The 16,460-nt window shown below is 38.8% G+C and overlaps 2 protein-coding genes across 4 annotated transcripts in view; one reads left to right on the forward strand and one right to left on the reverse strand.

The window, feature by feature from the left end:
* LOC110043839 (uncharacterized) overlaps window positions 1–5,877 on the forward strand; it is a 45,315-nt gene extending 39,438 nt beyond the window's left edge. For both annotated transcript variants that reach the window (XM_089275662.1, XM_020749338.2), the window contains 2 exons: window positions 317–1,834; window positions 4,360–5,877. In XM_089275662.1, the coding sequence (XP_089131788.1) occupies window positions 317–1,834; window positions 4,360–4,541 (1,700 nt within the window). In that variant the 3' untranslated portion in view covers window positions 4,542–5,877. The remainder of the gene's footprint in view (window positions 1–316; window positions 1,835–4,359) is intronic.
* Window positions 5,878–13,835: 7,958 nt separating this feature from the next.
* Window positions 13,836–15,895, reverse strand: LOC110043841 (leucine-rich repeat-containing protein 3-like). Of its 2 annotated transcripts, none has more exons than XM_089275719.1 (4): window positions 15,717–15,895; window positions 14,580–14,783; window positions 14,425–14,496; window positions 13,836–14,059 (listed from the first exon to the last, which is right to left on the reverse strand). In XM_089275719.1, the coding sequence occupies exons 2-4, from the start codon at window positions 14,750–14,752 to the stop codon at window positions 13,984–13,986; spliced, it is 321 nt and encodes a 106-aa protein (XP_089131845.1). In that variant the 5' UTR covers window positions 14,753–14,783; window positions 15,717–15,895; the 3' UTR covers window positions 13,836–13,983. The 2 variants fall into 2 exon arrangements, with proteins under 2 accessions (XP_089131845.1, XP_089131844.1); XM_089275718.1 differs by having other exon boundaries at window positions 14,580–14,786; window positions 15,717–15,894.
* Window positions 15,896–16,460: the final 565 nt, after the last annotated feature.

Here is a 16,460-nt window from a genome sequence, read left to right on the forward strand (position 1 = left end):
ACTGTGGTAGATAGTGAGTAGCCTGTCAGTGTCCGATTGTTAACAAAATAGCCTCCGCTTCTTTGTATTTACGATTTGTCAGTGAAGAGGATTAGATAATTTACTAGTTAAGCTTAAAGGACTTGTAGATTTACACTAGACTAGCCTTCGCACTAGACTATTAGCTCTCGATTTCTATGCGTGATAGGAGACTCGGAATGCGCCCTAATTAACTATTACGATTGAATTCTCGCCCTCATAATATGATTGTTAAATTTAACTGACTCAGATTTGTTCACACTTATAGTTTTAAAAGTAATTATTTTCCTTTCATCAGGAACTCTATCGAATGAGACCGCTGGTTATCGTGCATGCAGATGCTTGCACAATTTCTATCGCTTGGATCGATTTGGAGCCTGTTCAGCTTGTCCCGCTTATGGTTTTGTTTGTGAGAACGATACAGCGATTCTCGCGCCGAATTACTTTTGGAAATGGTACGACCAAACTCTGAAGGAGCGTTATGATAACTTTGTTAGCAACATCCACTCTTGGGGACCTGAATACAACAACACCTTTTCCACGTTTACGACTTCACTACCAAAACCAATAAAATGTCCTCATGCCAATTCCTGCAGGGGAGGGATTAACTCAGAATGCCAAAAAGGATATCAAGGCACCCTATGTGCTTCTTGTACCAATGGCTTTTACCTCCGATTTAACACCTGTCTAAAATGTCCGCGGTTAACCGTGACTATAATTTCATCCATTTTGTTGGTTGTACTCTTTGTTGCTGTGTTTCTGATGGTTCTTTGGGGAGACTCAAAGCACACTGAGAATGATCGAACCATTGCAGATATCATCATGTCCTGCTTTAAAATAGTGATTGGATTTTACCAAGTTATGGCTGGTATCTTCTCGGCGTTGGCGAGAGTTCGATGGCCGGTAGCTTTGATCTCTATGGAAAAATATCTCAACTTGTTCGAAGGAAATATTTTGCAGTTTGCTCCATTGAGCTGCATTCATTCTGGATTTCGACTAGATCATTTTGTGAAATTCTTAGGGGTCATCTCTCTGAATGTCTTCTTTGTTTGCATAATTCTTCTTTACCTCTTCTTTAGAGAGAGGTGCATCAAAAACAAGGTTGATTGCCTTGATAGCGAGAAACTACGAGCCGTTTCGAGTTTGAAAAAATCCTGCTATCGGAACATTTTTCTGCTTTTACTGACTTCTTATCCAACAACAAGTAAAACAATTATCCAAACTCTGCCTCTTCCTGGTGCATGTGTAGAGACGTGTTTCACAGATGAAAAGAGTCAATGTTATTTCCTCCTGAGAGCGGACTACTCCATACAATGTTTTACTTATCGTCACAACTTTTTCTGGCCCATGGCTGCTGTGTTTTCATTTTATCCTTTGGGATTTCCACTTCTGCTGTTGTTTCTCATGTACAAATACCGCGATTCACGGGAAGAAGAAGAAATTTCTTTCGGCTTGAGAGTTTTCTTTGAAAACTATAAGAGGAAATTTTGGTTTTGGGAGATAACAGAGATGTATCGTAAGCTGATTCTTATTTCACTGGTGTTTCTCTTTGGATCTGAAAGTCTTTCTCAAATTGGCTTCACCATGCTGACAGTGAGCGCATTTGGAGTGGCGTACACCTTCTTCCGGCCAATAAAGGGAAAGTTTGAAGATCGACTGCAAACGTTTGTGCTGTGGGTCATTTTCTTTGATGTTTGCCTTGGTGCAATATATACAAACTGGAGACCAGACCACCAAGACCAGATGGAGAACGACTCCGTCGTTTTGAATGTCATTTTTGTGCTCCTTAACGCCTCTGTGTTGCTATTTGCCATTGGTAAGTGCATGGGCTAAAGTGGTATTCTTCTTTAGGTACCATTCACTTTCTTTGTCGGTTTTGACTATGTTTGAACCAGTTTTGGTGTTTTTTTTAAATATATTTTTTCATGATGTAATCCAAGATAAGGAAACATAAGAAGATGGCGACCATTCCTAAATAGTAATTATGACGTTGTTTCCAAGTTATATATGGGTTATTACAAAGTTTAAGTGACCACGACAGCAACGGCAAGGACAACGTCGATTAACAAAATGGCTTTGTATTTTAACTACGAATCTCAAGATACTCTAAAGTCATTAATTTTTTTTTCACTGTCAAAGCCATTACGAAGCTGAATCTGGGACAAAGAGATAAACTTGAAATCAAAATTAAAAAGGAAATAAGCCGTCGTGGTTCACGTTCTCCAAATAATGCACAATTTGGCCATTTCACGTTGTTGTCTTGAAGAGGACGGCAAGGAAATGTACCAAGAATTATAACGTCCGTGCACAGCCCGGGGGGGGGGGGGAGACTCCGGTATAACAAGAACGGGGTGCTCGTGGGAAATTTTGAAAAGAGCCTCTAAAAGGTACCAAGACCCTGCTTTGTGGACATTGCTTGAAATGCTTTTCACCCCTAAGAGGTGCTTAGTCCACTTCACTTTGACCGAAGCATAGGGCCTCCGCTGCAGCTTTCCACCAGACACGGTTTTGTGCAGTCCGTTTCACTTGATTCCATGTCATCCCCAAGTCCTCATGCTCCTTCTGTACAGTCCTCCTTCACGACGTCCTCGGTATGCCTTTCCTCCTAGCCCCTTAGCTGAGGCGGCCCTTCAAGGGACAGGCAGATGATGTTGGTGGAAGGTTTCCTTAGAGTGTGGCCAACCATTTCCATTTCCGTCTTGATATGATAACTTAACTTCCCTCCTGCCTGGTACGCTGCCACAAATCGTCATTAGAGATCTTCCTTGGCCCCCTCTAAGATGTACCGGAGTCTGCAGTTGATGAAATTCTGGAGTTGGGCGCTAATCTACTTTGTTAGACTCCAGGTCTCGGATCCATAAAGCAGAACTGACTTCACATTGGAATTGGAGATCTTCGTCACAGAGAGATGAACTTTGATCTCCATATTGGTCTTAAAATGGATAAAGCAGCTTCTGCCTTCCTGCACCCAGTTTCAACATCTTCCTCAGTGCCGCCCTTGGTGGTGATAAGGGTGCCTAGGTATGTGAAGGCTGTTACCCGTTCCAGAACCTCTCCTTCCAAGCTGATGTTGCCGGTGTTTGCTGGGGACCGAATCCTCATCTCCTTGGTTTTGGCTGTATTTACCTTGAGTCCGACCCTGGCAACTTCTGACCCATCTGGGCGATCTTCTGACGTCCAAGTCGTCTAACGTCCGCAGTAGGGTAAGTTGGATCCTGTCTCATTATCACTAAGAATGTGACTCGACGAGGAAGAGAAGGGGCTGAGCAGGCATTTCTGGCGGACTCCATTACTCATGCTGAAGGGCTCTGTTATATAACCAGCATGTATGTAAGACCCTTGCTGGGAAGCAATCGTAAAAGACCTGGATCATCCTCAGGGATCCCGTAATGCTGCGAGACCTCCCGATCTACAGCCGGATCAAAGGTCTTTCCAAAGTCTACAAAAAACAGATATAGCCCAGTGTTCCATTCCAAGGCCTGCTCCACGATAATCCTCAGTGTAGCAGTCTGTTCAAAGCAGGATCTCTCCTTGCAAAATCACGCTTGCTTACAACGAAGTCTGTCATCAAGATAATCCTTAACCCTCTCTAGAATGATCTTACAAAGAACTTTGCTTGCAACAGAGTGGAGCAAGACGCCTTTCCAGTTCTTTTAATTTACAGGGGGAAGTTTACCCCTAAGAGGTACCAATTCTATAACAACACATTGTTTCCTATGCTATTTTTCTCTGCTCAACACCCTTAAATACCTCAAAAGCTAGTGCTGTGGACCTTTTGAGGCTTAACACCCTAAGAGGTGCCAAAACCAAGGTCTTAACCTATAAAAGGTACGAAGAGCATCCCCGTCCTTTTTATATAGGAGTCCCCTTCTGTTGGCACAGCCATTGTTCTGCTTATTAAACCTTATATCCTTAACTTGTGAAACAAGAAAAAAAAACCTTCAGAATGTTTAATCATTGTTACACTGTTGGCATCGAACTTCCAACTTATCCTTTAAACCTATGGTAATTTTGATCCTGTTCGTCTCCAAAACCAAGGTGTCAACAGAAACCGTAGAGGAGTCTATTAAGAGGGCTGTCCAGCAAAAGCTTTATCTGTATAGGATCAAAATAACCTATACCTTTTGAAGGACATGATCAATGTTAATCTCATTGCTCCGATAATTGATTAATTGCACGTACATAAAATTAAACTAAAGTAATGGTAAAAAGTAAAGGAGAAAGAGTAATCATCGTTTCCAATTCCAGTGCAATGATCAGTTAAGGTATAACGCTATATATGCTGTACGAAAACGAGGCCCCGCAAATATACTATTATTACTAATATTACAATTTTGCCAGGTGAAGGTTTACTTCATGTGCGAATGTTTTGGAAAAAAGTTTCTTCGTGTCCAATGCGATGCTTCGGTTGCCTTCTCCGAGGAATTCTCAAAAATAAAGTGACCCGGATGTTCCACAGATTTTCAGCGCCAAGGACAGACCCACTGGATGACCAAGCATACTTAATTCAAGACTACACTTAATGGACAGTTTATAGCCACTTAACTTTGTTATGCGTTTTAAAACTTTTAGAGTATGACTAACAATATAAATTATGAAGACATCATTGATCATCGCACTTATGCACACAACTTAAGTAATTGTCAAATTAAAGCCTGAAAAGATATCCAGGCCTGAACGGGATTCGAGCCCATGACCTCTGGGATACCGGTGCAGTACTCTACCAACTGAGCTATCAAGCCATCTGGGAGCTGGTCACTTTGTGCGTTCGTAATATACCCGTAGATGGTGAAGAATTCATGTGAATATCTTTCATATATTAGTATACATTAAGTCAATTTGATAACTAATCAAATAATCGTTTGATTGATCGATCTACGTATAATCATTTTGTCGCAGAAAATATTCCTCAGATTGTTAAGTGTAGAAAATGATTCGTGCTTTCAGTAGCAAGAAAGGAATACTTAATCCTTAACAATGATTCCACAATTAAAATTTCTATGCATTACTTGTAGGAGCCATATAAAAATCAAGTGAATCGTTTAATGCTTCGAATTAAAATTGCTAAAAAGGTGTTTTCAGTTGCTGATCGAATCAACATGTCAAACGTTCATTGATGTACTGTATTACTTGTTTAGCTGATAATACTTTTACGCATTTTACGTTAGCTGGGTTCGAGTGTGCAGTCTCCAGTACAAGGGACTTTTTGTCCCTTGCTTGTGCACCTTCCCTCAGTGAATTTGCAAATATATCTCTAAATTCAAAGAGAATTATTTGGTCTATACAGCAGTTCATTGTTATGGCTATTAAAATATTGGTAATACCTAAAAAGGTTTTTTTTTTAGCATTATTGTTAAGAATTTGGAAGATAGAAACTAAATTGACCAGACGATATTTTTGTAGCAGTTCCCCATCTGGTCTTTCAAACATTATCATTTTCCCAAGAAATGCGTCTCTTTCCATCACATACTGTGATTTATGGTTTGCATTCGTAGTCACCTTTGTTTTACTGTGCATGAACAAAACTTAAACATTTAATTTAGAAATGTTAAACGTCATTTAAGCATGATGAGTCAGTTCTCTGTAAAAGCCTTGCAATATTTCCCGTGTTAATGTGTCTTTTATTTTCATTATATGTTCATAACTGCAATTCGTTTATTGATCTTAGTTAACCTTGCAAAGTTTTATGTCAGGCTATGTAAGAACTGAGTTAGGGAAAAATGAAAAGATGACGTATTCTCATTTTTCGAACATGAATTTATCATATAGGAGTATACAGGTGCAGGATGGTACCAGTACATTTTGTTATCAAGAGATTATCGTTGTAATAAAACGCCCATACTGACGGAATAGATCGTACCAGTCGGTCTAGTTCTTTGTGCTGGATATCGTGATGACAGACATTGATGTCACTGTCGCAAAGGGATTTCATGACCTTCATCTCTTGTCCTTAGCAGGGTCTTAAAATAGAGAGCGTTGCCCCACACAGGGTAGGGTTTTCATAGTATTTCTTTTTTCGAAACAGAATCAGGATTTCAAACTTTTAACGGCACCCCTATACCCAAACATGGGTCAAGTACCACTCCCCCCCGACCCACGCAATACTACTTTAAACTAAACGAGTTCCAGTAACTCACTTTTGTTGTCGACATCTACTGTATAGTATTTAATCAAAGTATGTCATGATGTTCCCCATCATGACAATCTCAGAGAATAAGCGAAGGACACCAGGAGAGCTACATAAACAATAGCCTCCATTTGGCGCGAAAATACGCTCAGATATTTGTCCGCGGACATTATCTGTTCCGAGAGGCGAACAGTTTTCCGAGAGCTTAGCTCGAAGAAAACTGTGAGCTTTGAGGAACAGATAATGTCCAAGGACAAAATCCAAGCATATTTTCATTATAAATGGAGGTTATTGCGTTCATTATTCGTCAAATCTTTTTCGCAACACGCGCAGTCTTGAAAATCGAGGAATATCACTCGGATGTTCCCAACACGGAACAGATAATGTCCGGGGACAAATATCCTAGCATATTTTCGCGCCAAATGGACGCTATTGTTTATTTAGACCCCCTTCCCCAAAGCTATTACAAACAGGAGCGCATCACCTGGAGCCTTCATCTCCCATACAAACCCTATCAGACAACTTGTGCGCGTATCTTTTTATTTTTAAAAACCGCGGGGCTCTTTGATTCACGCGCGCTATTCGAACGGCCAATCAGAACAAAGATATCGTTTAGGGTCACGAGCTAGATTCGACAAAAACTATTACAGGAATGGCGGAAAGCGTGGCCAATGTATCCAGTGAAGGCAGTGAAAGCTCAGATTATGACGAGATCTCTTCATCAGAATTTTTATTATTATTATTTTAATTTATTGCAATAACATTACATTAGATACGAAAAAAAAAAATGCCTACTCTACTTACAATGTTAACGTAACTTACAATTTAAAAATACCGGTACCAACAAAACTTACAATACTAACATTATTTGCAATTTGTTAATATCTTGCATTACTTTCATGTAGGGGGTTAGCTACAATAGGAGGCTTTCTCACATATTGATTTGTGACTTAAATTTCTGTTTCTCAATCTTAATTTTGTTTGTCAAAATCGCTAACAAGGCACCGAAATGAAACTCTTCTTCTTTTCTTGAGGCAGTATATAAATAATATTTGGCTATAATCCAGCAGAGGTTTAAGCCAAGATGACGAGCGAAGTGATCTGTCACGCCATATATTAATTCAATTTTATCGAGAGTGTTAATTCCGTTTTAGGAGCTTCACCAATTAGTAAAGAGAGACCAAAAAAGCCGAGCTTCGGAACAGGTAACAAAAAGATGGGTTCGCGTTTGTCTTTCTACACAGAGGTGACATTTATCATGTTCCTTGATTGAATCTCTAAAAAGTGTTGAATTTGTGGGTAGAAATGTGATGAATTATTTTGTATTGGAAAATGGCGAGTCTAGTGTCTTTGGTAATATTAAACGGAAGGCTATAAATGAATTTTATTGTATGTTCTTTTAGACTGGCTTCTTTCATCCTTCTTTCGGCTGTAGGCGTAACGAATCTACTCTTAACAAAGAATTTAGTTGCTGATCTGCAAGAGAGTTTATCTGAAGATATCTTATCCTTCTCAGAACGTTTTTCCAAAGGTTCAGTAACATTTCCTTTAAGAATATTGATCCATTTTTGAGGGACTGCGTGACATAGGCAGAAATAGTTTAAGAAGTGTGTTTTAATTTTGAACTTGCTGCAGAATTCCTCAAAAGTTAGAATCTGTTACCTTGAAAAAAGTCTTCAATTTTAGTTAATCCAGCATCGTGCCATTTTTTGTAATAAATGGAATATCCTTCTATCTTAATGTGATGGTTGTTCCAAACAATTTCATTTAATACCTGCTTTTTGGTATTAGGAGTACTGCAGTTAATTTTCTGCCAGGCGCACAAAGCTTCTTTGTAAAAATCAATCAGTATATCAACTTAAAAGCAGCTTTAAATCAAAATTACACTGCAGAAGAAACAGACCACCAACAGGTTGTAGGTAGGAAAGAGGGATATGACTCCAACTTGTGGTTCCATTGTTGTCACTTAATCTTCTTACCCAAACAACTTTAAGCGCTTCATTGATTATTTGAAAATCCGGCCTGTCTAGCCCTCCCTGCTCTTTCGGCCCTAACATTGTTCCGTATTTAATTTTAGCTTTCTTGTTCCATACAAATTGAGTAATTGCTTGATTTACCATGGCGATGAATTTTATTGGAAAAGATAGGACAGACGTGTTATAAACGAGTTTGGAGATCGCTAAGGATTTTAGAATCGTTATGCGACCATAAAGTGTAAGGTTTCTAGGATACCACAATTTAAGGAGGCTTTTCATATTGGTTAGTTTCTGTTCAAAATTCTTATTGTAAACGATTTCATCAATATACGAGAAATTAATTCCCAGTGCGAGTATAGAGTTAGCTGGCCAAGCAATTCCCAGAGGTTTTGCTGCGTTTTTGCGGCTTGCGCCTAACCACATTCCCTCAGTTTTATTTTTATTTATTTTTAGGCCAGAACATTGTTGAAAGTTTGACAAAAGTTTGAATAAATTTGTTGCAGATTTCGTGTCAGAGACAAAGGCAGTTGTATCATCAGCATACTGCAGCTGGGATAATTTAAATTCTTTGTCATGAATTTTTATTCCTTTGATGGCGTTGTCATTTCTAATGGCATTAGCTAAAATTTCCGCGCATAGAACAAAAAGAGAGCCTGAGAGCGGACAACCTTGACGGACACCCTTTTCCAGTTTGAAAAACTCAGATGCGAATCCGTTGTTAATAAAACAGCTGGAGCAATCGGTGTAAAAAGTTCTAATCCACTTTAAATGCATGTGCCAAAGTTTATAGCTTGCTGCGCCCTGAAGAGGAAGTTCCAATCCCCCGTATCGAAAGCATTTTTTTTAAATCAATAAAAATGGCCAAACCAGGTATACCTTCTAGTTCTGTTACCTTCATGATGTCTGTGATTAGCCGTATATTTTGACAGATGTACCGGCCTTTGACAAATCCGGTTTGGTCTTCCTTGACAATGATTGGAAGAACACTCGAAATCCTGTGTGCTATAACTTTGGTAGCAATTTTGTAATCAGCATTGAGTAAACTTAAGGGTCTCCAGTTTTCAAGGAATGACTTGTCTTTCCTTTTTTTGTATCACTTTGATAATGCCCTATTTTTGCGTTATACTCAGTTGTCCGTGTTCATGTGCGTAGTTGAGACTTTGTACCATTTCTTCTCCTAGCAAAGACCAGAACCGCAAATAATATTCTACAAAAAGGCCATCTGTTCCTGGGGTTTTATTTTTGGAACATTGTTTTAATACGAGAAAGCACTCCTCGTTGAGAAGCGGACGCTCAAGTTCCTCTTTTTAAGTTGCTTCGAGTTTAGCAATATTTGAATTTTCAAAGAATAGCTTATAATTCAAGTCGTTAGAGTGCGCCGCAGTATATAGGCTTTTATAGAACATTTTTCCTCGTTCTAGGATTGTATTAGGATGGTTGATCTCCATATCGTCGTTTGTTTTAAGCTTTGAAATGCGTGATTTACAATGTTGTCTTTTTTCCATATTCAGAAAATATTTAGTGTTTTTTTCGCCATTCTCATGCAAAGTATCCTGCTTCTTATTATAGCACCTTCTGTTCTGTATTCAGCAATCGCATTATATTCTGCTCTGAGACGGTAAAGTTTTGATATGTTTTCTTTTGCTCTGTCAGTCTTTAGGTAGTTCATCAAATGATCAATTTGTTGTTGGAGGTGCTTTTCGGTATTCCGGCCTTCCCTGTCTTCTCGTTTTGTATATTGAACACAGAAACCTCCCACCTCCATTTTAATCATTTCCCAGTATAGGCCTTTGTCGTCCAAATAATCATGTTTTGTTTGAACTCCGGTATCTTACTCGAAAGATCCTGTACGAACCTTTCCTTGAAAGAGAGTTATTTATCTTCCAAAAACCTGGACCTCGTTGAACGTACTCTTTTGATTGCAGGTGAAGAGTTATTGCAGAATGATCTGATATTGTTGAGGTGACGATTCCGGAATCTGTCACAAGCGCTGACAATTCTTTTGAAACCAGCCAGTAATCTAGCCTGCATTGCACTTTCAACGAGTTATTGCGCCATGTGTATTGTGATGTTCTGGGATGTTGTAATCTCTTCATCAGAATTAAGCACATCTTGTGGAAATAGTAGTGAGGAGCAAGGTTACAGTCGTGGTAAAGGAAAAGGACCAGCAAGAACAGCAAAAACATCGAAGGGTAATGCGTCTTCCACCAAGTCCGCGCCGTCCAGAAAAAAGCGAAAGGTAGAAGATAAGTTAAATGCTGAGCAGACGGAAGAGCTTACGTCCTGGATCCTCTCTTCAGAGGAAGCGTGGAAGTGGCAATGCAGCTGCGATCAACTCTGTTAAGTGACTTACGCGTTAATGGCGAGTTCGAACGCTTTGCTAAAGAGTTATTGTCTGATGCTCAAAAGCAACATTTTCAGTTGTTTTTGAGTGGAGTTTGTCGCAAGTTTTTAACTCTAGCACAAGAATCATATAAAAGTAACATTCCAACCTACAGGAACGCGGCCTTTTCAGTTGCCTAGATGAAGCCTTTATCTAACTTCCATCCAGGAAAATCAACTCAAGAACGAATGATCGTAGAGAGGATTCTGAAGAATTCAAACGACGAGTTCTCTGCAGCTGCCGTCCATGGCTTCTTGGATGTTATTCATGAACGTGTGTATCAGTGATCCACGATCGTGTGCGCTCAAGGAAAGCAGAAACCGAAAACACGGAAACACGCGAAGTAAGATCTCACTTGAAGGAAGAGTCGAGTGATTTCTTGTATTGATACTGTGGAGCTCTCCACCGCATGATTAAACTATTGCAGGGAATAAAGGACGTGGAGAATTGTTGGATAAAAGGAAGCCAGTCGTGCGAAGGAGAGTGAATCCCCTATATAGGCCTTCTACCTAAGATAATCCCTCTTAGTTATTTTTAGACATTGTACCCAGTTCTTCCTTGGATATCACTCGTGCGTTGGATGTCAAGTTATGTGGAGGATCTGTTAATGTCGTTTCGTTTCGCCTCGTTTCAAAGCAAAGGAAAACCTCCAACGCTGTGGGGATGTCTTCTTTGATTTGTGATTAAAAGCAAAGGAGCTTCGGCTCTCGGTATGTTTTTAACATTTAGAAACTTTAATTGGAGTTTAAATAAGAGACGATTTCCCCTGCACGACTGAATGAACGGCAGAGAAATGTTTAGACAAACGAGTGCAAAGCAAACAAACGCCCAAACACAAGCTAGACAACCGTACAAACAGATGGTCGAAAGTGCACGCAGACGCTAGCAAAAGGCAGTTTAAGCACCAACGGCAACAACGCCAAAGGCATCGTCCATTGAAAAACGACTTAATATTCAACCTACGAATCTCGCGAGAATTTAGATTCATGCAGTTTGTCTATACGGTCAGAAATATCCCAAATAGGATATGTAAGACAGCGTCAAAATTAGAAAAAGAAATTTTATAAATTGGCCGTCGTATAGTAACGTTCTCTCGAATATGTAGAATGTGGCTATTTAACGTTGTTGTTTGGTGACCTTTTGTAAACAACGATAAAAAAAAAAATGAACAAAGAATTATAACGCACGCTTACACAGCCTTGTACTCGTTTCTGTTGCCGCCGGTTAAAGTTTGTTGAATTAAACTTCCTAAAACCGAATAAACGCCCAAATGATGAACAGCCAAACAAGCACAAAACAAACGAAGGCCCGGCCGAACAAAAAGATAGCTGAGAGTGCAGAAAACAGCTCTGCTGTGAAACGAAATCAAAACATACCATAGACTGCAAAACAGTCGTATTTTTTTTGCGAATGCGGGCGACGGTCAATATTCGAACGAAAGGTCTGAAACGAATGTAAAAACGGCGAGGGAGAATGGTGGTATTTGGACTCGTCAGCTTACAGTCAATTGAGCTCTTTCTTCACTGGAAATCTTGACAATTGCACGTTTTAAATAATAATACTTTGCAAACGAGGCTCTATGTTTATTCACAGGCTTTGGAAATAAAGTGCATACATGTTTATTTTGAGACTGTATTGGAAAAAATACATACTCCTTACTAACCTCGTCATCTCGGTCCGTACTGTAAGTTACGGACCGAGTTTTTTCACGGTCGATTTATGGTCCAATCGTGAAGCGCGCGGGCCATAAATAGTAAGTGGAAAACTGAGGATCCGTAACTTACAGTACGGACCGAGAAGGCCAGGTTATTAAGGCTAGATATTTACGATATCTCTATTGGGTTCGGGAACGATTTATATTCACGCGGAATAGCTTCGAATTTTTGACACACGTAGAAGGCAAAACGAGCCAATTTAAAATCGTTGTTAAGTTGTTAGCACGTTTTGATACGCAATTTAAAGTAAAATAGAGATTTTAACTTTTAATTGCTAGAAAAGTTAAGAACGCCTGGGGATAAGTCACAAAACATTTTGGTAACAAAAAAAGCTTTAAATTGTAGCGTACGACCCGCCAGGTTGACCAATCACAGTGCGCGTAGTAACTGAGAGATTCATGTATTTGCAACTTGGCAGACACTCACATGTTTTTCACGCTTTCTGGAAGGTGAAATCCTCCTTTAATGAAGTTGCTTTCCAGATTTCTGATTAAAAACAAGAAACAAAAACAGCAAAAAGGGAATTGAAACCATAGAGAACCAAAAAGGTGCAAAAACGGCGCGGTGAAATTTTTTTATGTTATCAAATTTTGATGAGCACGAAGAGATGCATTTTTTGGTTAAGTTTTAAATATATATATATATATATATATATATATATATATATATATATATATATATATATATATCGATGGGGTTCCGAGCCACCTTAAATATTCGAAAATTTAAGGTGGCTCCGAACCCCATGGACAGATTTTTTTTGATACCATGATTGTAGCATCAACTGATAAAGAATGATTATAATGACCCATCAAAAGCTGAGTCTTGGAAAGTGCTGGAAACTGTTTTGAGCGGCGGTCCTTAAAGCGTGTGTTACCGTGTTTTTAATTAATGCGAAACGTCCGTTTTAACATGGTTAACTTCAAGCTCAATTTTCCCCTCACGGGGTCAGTTTGAGCTAACTTCTCGATAAGTTATTGTTAACTGCAGACAAAATATTATCATTCCATGAGGTTTCTTAGGTAACTCAATTTTTGCCATTATTGCTCGAATGTTCTGCAGAAGTCATCTTAACATTATTCACATTATATGTGAAGATTTTGTACACGACAACTGAGTAGAGATATAGATCTGGTTGTAACTTTACGACTTACCTTGCGCCTTGCTGTCGATGACAACTGATAAAAACAATTCGTAATTAATTAAGTTACTGTTTATGTATAAGAAAATAGCTCTTGTTCTGCTGTTTATCAGAAAGATATCAGAAAGATGGCTTTAATTTCGTGTTAAATTGTGACTCACAATAGTCCTCTCTATAGGAGGCAGAGTGGCCGAATGGTTAGGGCGCCGGACTTGAAATCCGGAGGTCGCGGGTACAAGTCCCGATCTGACCACTAAGCTGGAGTTGCTTCTCGGTAGATCCTAGTTCAACTCCTCGGTCATGCTTCTACATAGACAACTGGTCTGCCTCCCGCCAGTTGGGATTTTTAACCACGTTATGTTCATTTGCAATATTCGTTTCAACATTTGGTTTCAGTGGCCCTGAAAAGCCCTATTAGGGGAGTGGTCAATTACGATATATTATTATTATTATATTATCTCTCATTGACTCCAAGTTAATTTTGACATCATTTTGATTTCGCATGAAACAGATATCTTGTCAAATTTTTAATGCAAGGTTTACATATTGTGGCCAAAGACAAAAAAAAAACAATTCATTGAGTCAACTGTGTTTTGGAAACAAAGAAGCATAACATAAAGCTTTTACATCATCTCTAGTGACGTCATATTCCGGAAAGTGTCTTCTGGAATAATCTTCAGCAAGTTCCTCAAGAGGCCTCTGAAAGAAAAATTGCATGGAAGCTTTGGGTATAGTTTGAAGATTATACTGCATTATATTCAATTTATCGACCAGCCACGGGCATAGTCTATATTTATTTAATCGTATTAATCGAGTGCAAGGACCCTGACCCCAGTAATGCCCCCGAAGACTCTTTGGTGCGTGCGAACTTCGCCTTACTGGGACAAAGGGCGAACCTTATGTGTAGTTAAGTTACTAAGTTGCAAAAGTTAACAAGAAGTTTATTATATGGCTCTCGTTAAGATCTTAAAATCATTTTCTAATTTAAAAAAATAATAATAATAATAGTAATAAATAGAACTATAGATATCGTAAATTAACGCTTTGGTTATAATTTTACTTACAGAACTTTTAGCGAATTGAGATTTCCAAAAGATTCTTGTGAAATGGAGTTCAAATGGCACCCAGAGAGATCTCTAAAGGGAGAAGCATGAACATCACATGTAAAGCGACAACCGGTCAAGAAGCATTCGCAAAGGAGGTTTTGCACGGAACTTACAGCTTCACCGTGTTAAATGGAATATCACTTGGTATCTGCCCAGTAGTATTACATTTAACTCTGATACGTGTCTTGCGAAAAGGCGAACAGGTACATAGGGGTGGACAAACACTTTCACAAGCCACCACAAGCCACATGACGAAAACGATCTGCCTCAGAGTAATTAAGTACATCGCTTCAAAGCCAGCTCAGTTCCGGTGCGTTCTGCTGGAACACACACACACATATCAATTATTGGCGTCCGCTAAAGCTTCTTGTAGTATGTAAACAATTAATATTTGAGATCATTTTATACCCAGAAATGAATTACTTTCTCGACTTAAATGGCCGTTCTTTATTTTGGGGTCGGGTAGGGGGCATGATGCACGGTAACTATCTTACATGTATCATTTCTGGTACAGTAAACACCTGCATTTTTTTAACTCTGGCAAAATAGGTCCTTGTATTTTGGGGTAGTTATTAGCAATTTAAGCTAAGTGGGTTCTTAAATAGGTTCTTAATTTCTATGAAGGAGATATAGTTGTTGATTATCAGAAAAATAAATAAACTTGCGTTTAGTCGTTGAGCATACATTAGTTATTCACAACTGTGTTTAGTATTTTCTTGAAATATGAATTTGCAATCTCAAAGTCAGACTCCTTGTTTCTCAATGTTCATCATAGTTTAACTGTAACCCACATATAAGGACCTACTTGATGTTGCTTGGCTAAACAGGTTCACATAATTTTGAGGATTAAAAGGGCAAATTTCTGCCATCGGTTTCTTAAACACAAGGTTCTTACACGCGGGTTTTTACTGTATTTTGCTTTTGTTCTCTGTCGAAATAACCAAACAAAAAGAAGCCCTATTCACAACTATTAAAATGAATCTAATAGTTTTTTTGAAGAAGGCATTGAAGTCAAGTAACTTTCACGATTTTAAAGTTGTTTTGGATGTTCGCAGTTCTTCGATGAGAAACAGGTCTTCCCCCTCGCGTAGCCAATGACACAAAGATTAAAATAAATAATCCCTGGAGAATTTTCTGCAAAATGAATTGTTTTCTTGAATAAACTGACCCTCCTGAACATTTTGGGGGGGGAAACGTAATCCAATGACTAACTTGCATGTATCACTTTCTACTATTCCGCTATTACTTACCACAATGAAGTCCCACTCACAATTTGAAGCGAACTACCTATTAGATCGAATCTATAACAAGGCATTGCAGTCTAATAAACTGAACTTTGACCGATTTAGGTTGAACCGGATGTTTGCAGTGCTAAGCTGAAAAACAAAAAGCTCGATCTGCCTTTCGTAGGTAATGACGCAAAAGCATTTTGTGATCCATGCTTAGAAAACGCTTGAGCCAAAGTTAATAATTCATTTCATTTTGGGGCCTTTGCTTTCTTGAAAGTTAAACCGAAATACGTGACGTTTTGAAAAAGTAATTCAAAATTCTTGTCTTTGTCTTAGACCAGTTTCACATGTATCTGAAATTATAACGATTCGAAGCAAGCACGATGTGCTATATTACTCCTATTTTGGTTGAAAGCAATACTTGTCCGAGACGTACCAGTTGTCGCTATCATAACACCGTTTATTAAATGTGTTCACATTGCTGAGGAGATCACGGTTCGAAAGTACTCCTAATACTGCTGCGCGCGTGTCACTCCTCATCACTCACGATAATTGTCCTTCTAAGAAAATGGACCAAATACGTTTTACTTAGTGTATTTCTTTGTAATTACCTTGCCTACATAAAACTAGTAAGATATATTGCAGATTGTGGAAAACATTGCATACATAAAAAGTTCTAGGAACTTTCTAGAATCTTAATTTCTTATCGTGTTTTTCGTAAGCACTTTCACTATGAATGACAGTAATCGAAAGTGAGTGATCATA

The sequence above is a fragment of the Orbicella faveolata genome, unplaced genomic scaffold (assembly GCF_042242905.1).
Source record: "Orbicella faveolata isolate gen_17 unplaced genomic scaffold, um_ofav_v1 contig_37, whole genome shotgun sequence".
NCBI classification, from domain to species: domain Eukaryota; kingdom Metazoa; phylum Cnidaria; class Anthozoa; order Scleractinia; family Merulinidae; genus Orbicella; species Orbicella faveolata.

What these genes read in the sequence shown, in the direction of transcription:
- LOC110043841 (XM_089275719.1), bottom strand. Translation starts at nt 14,752, where the DNA reads ATGTACTTAATTACTCTGAGGCAGATCGTTTTCGTCATGTGGCTTGTG. An exon ending in CCATTTAACACGGTGAAGCT is followed by an intron (nt 14,497 to 14,579) that starts GTAAGTTCCGTG and finishes TTCTCCCTTTAG; the next exon opens with AGATCTCTCTGGGTGCCATT. An exon ending in CTCAATTCGCTAAAAGTTCT is followed by an intron (nt 14,060 to 14,424) that starts GTAAGTAAAATT and finishes TTTTTCTTTCAG; the next exon opens with AGGCCTCTTGAGGAACTTGC.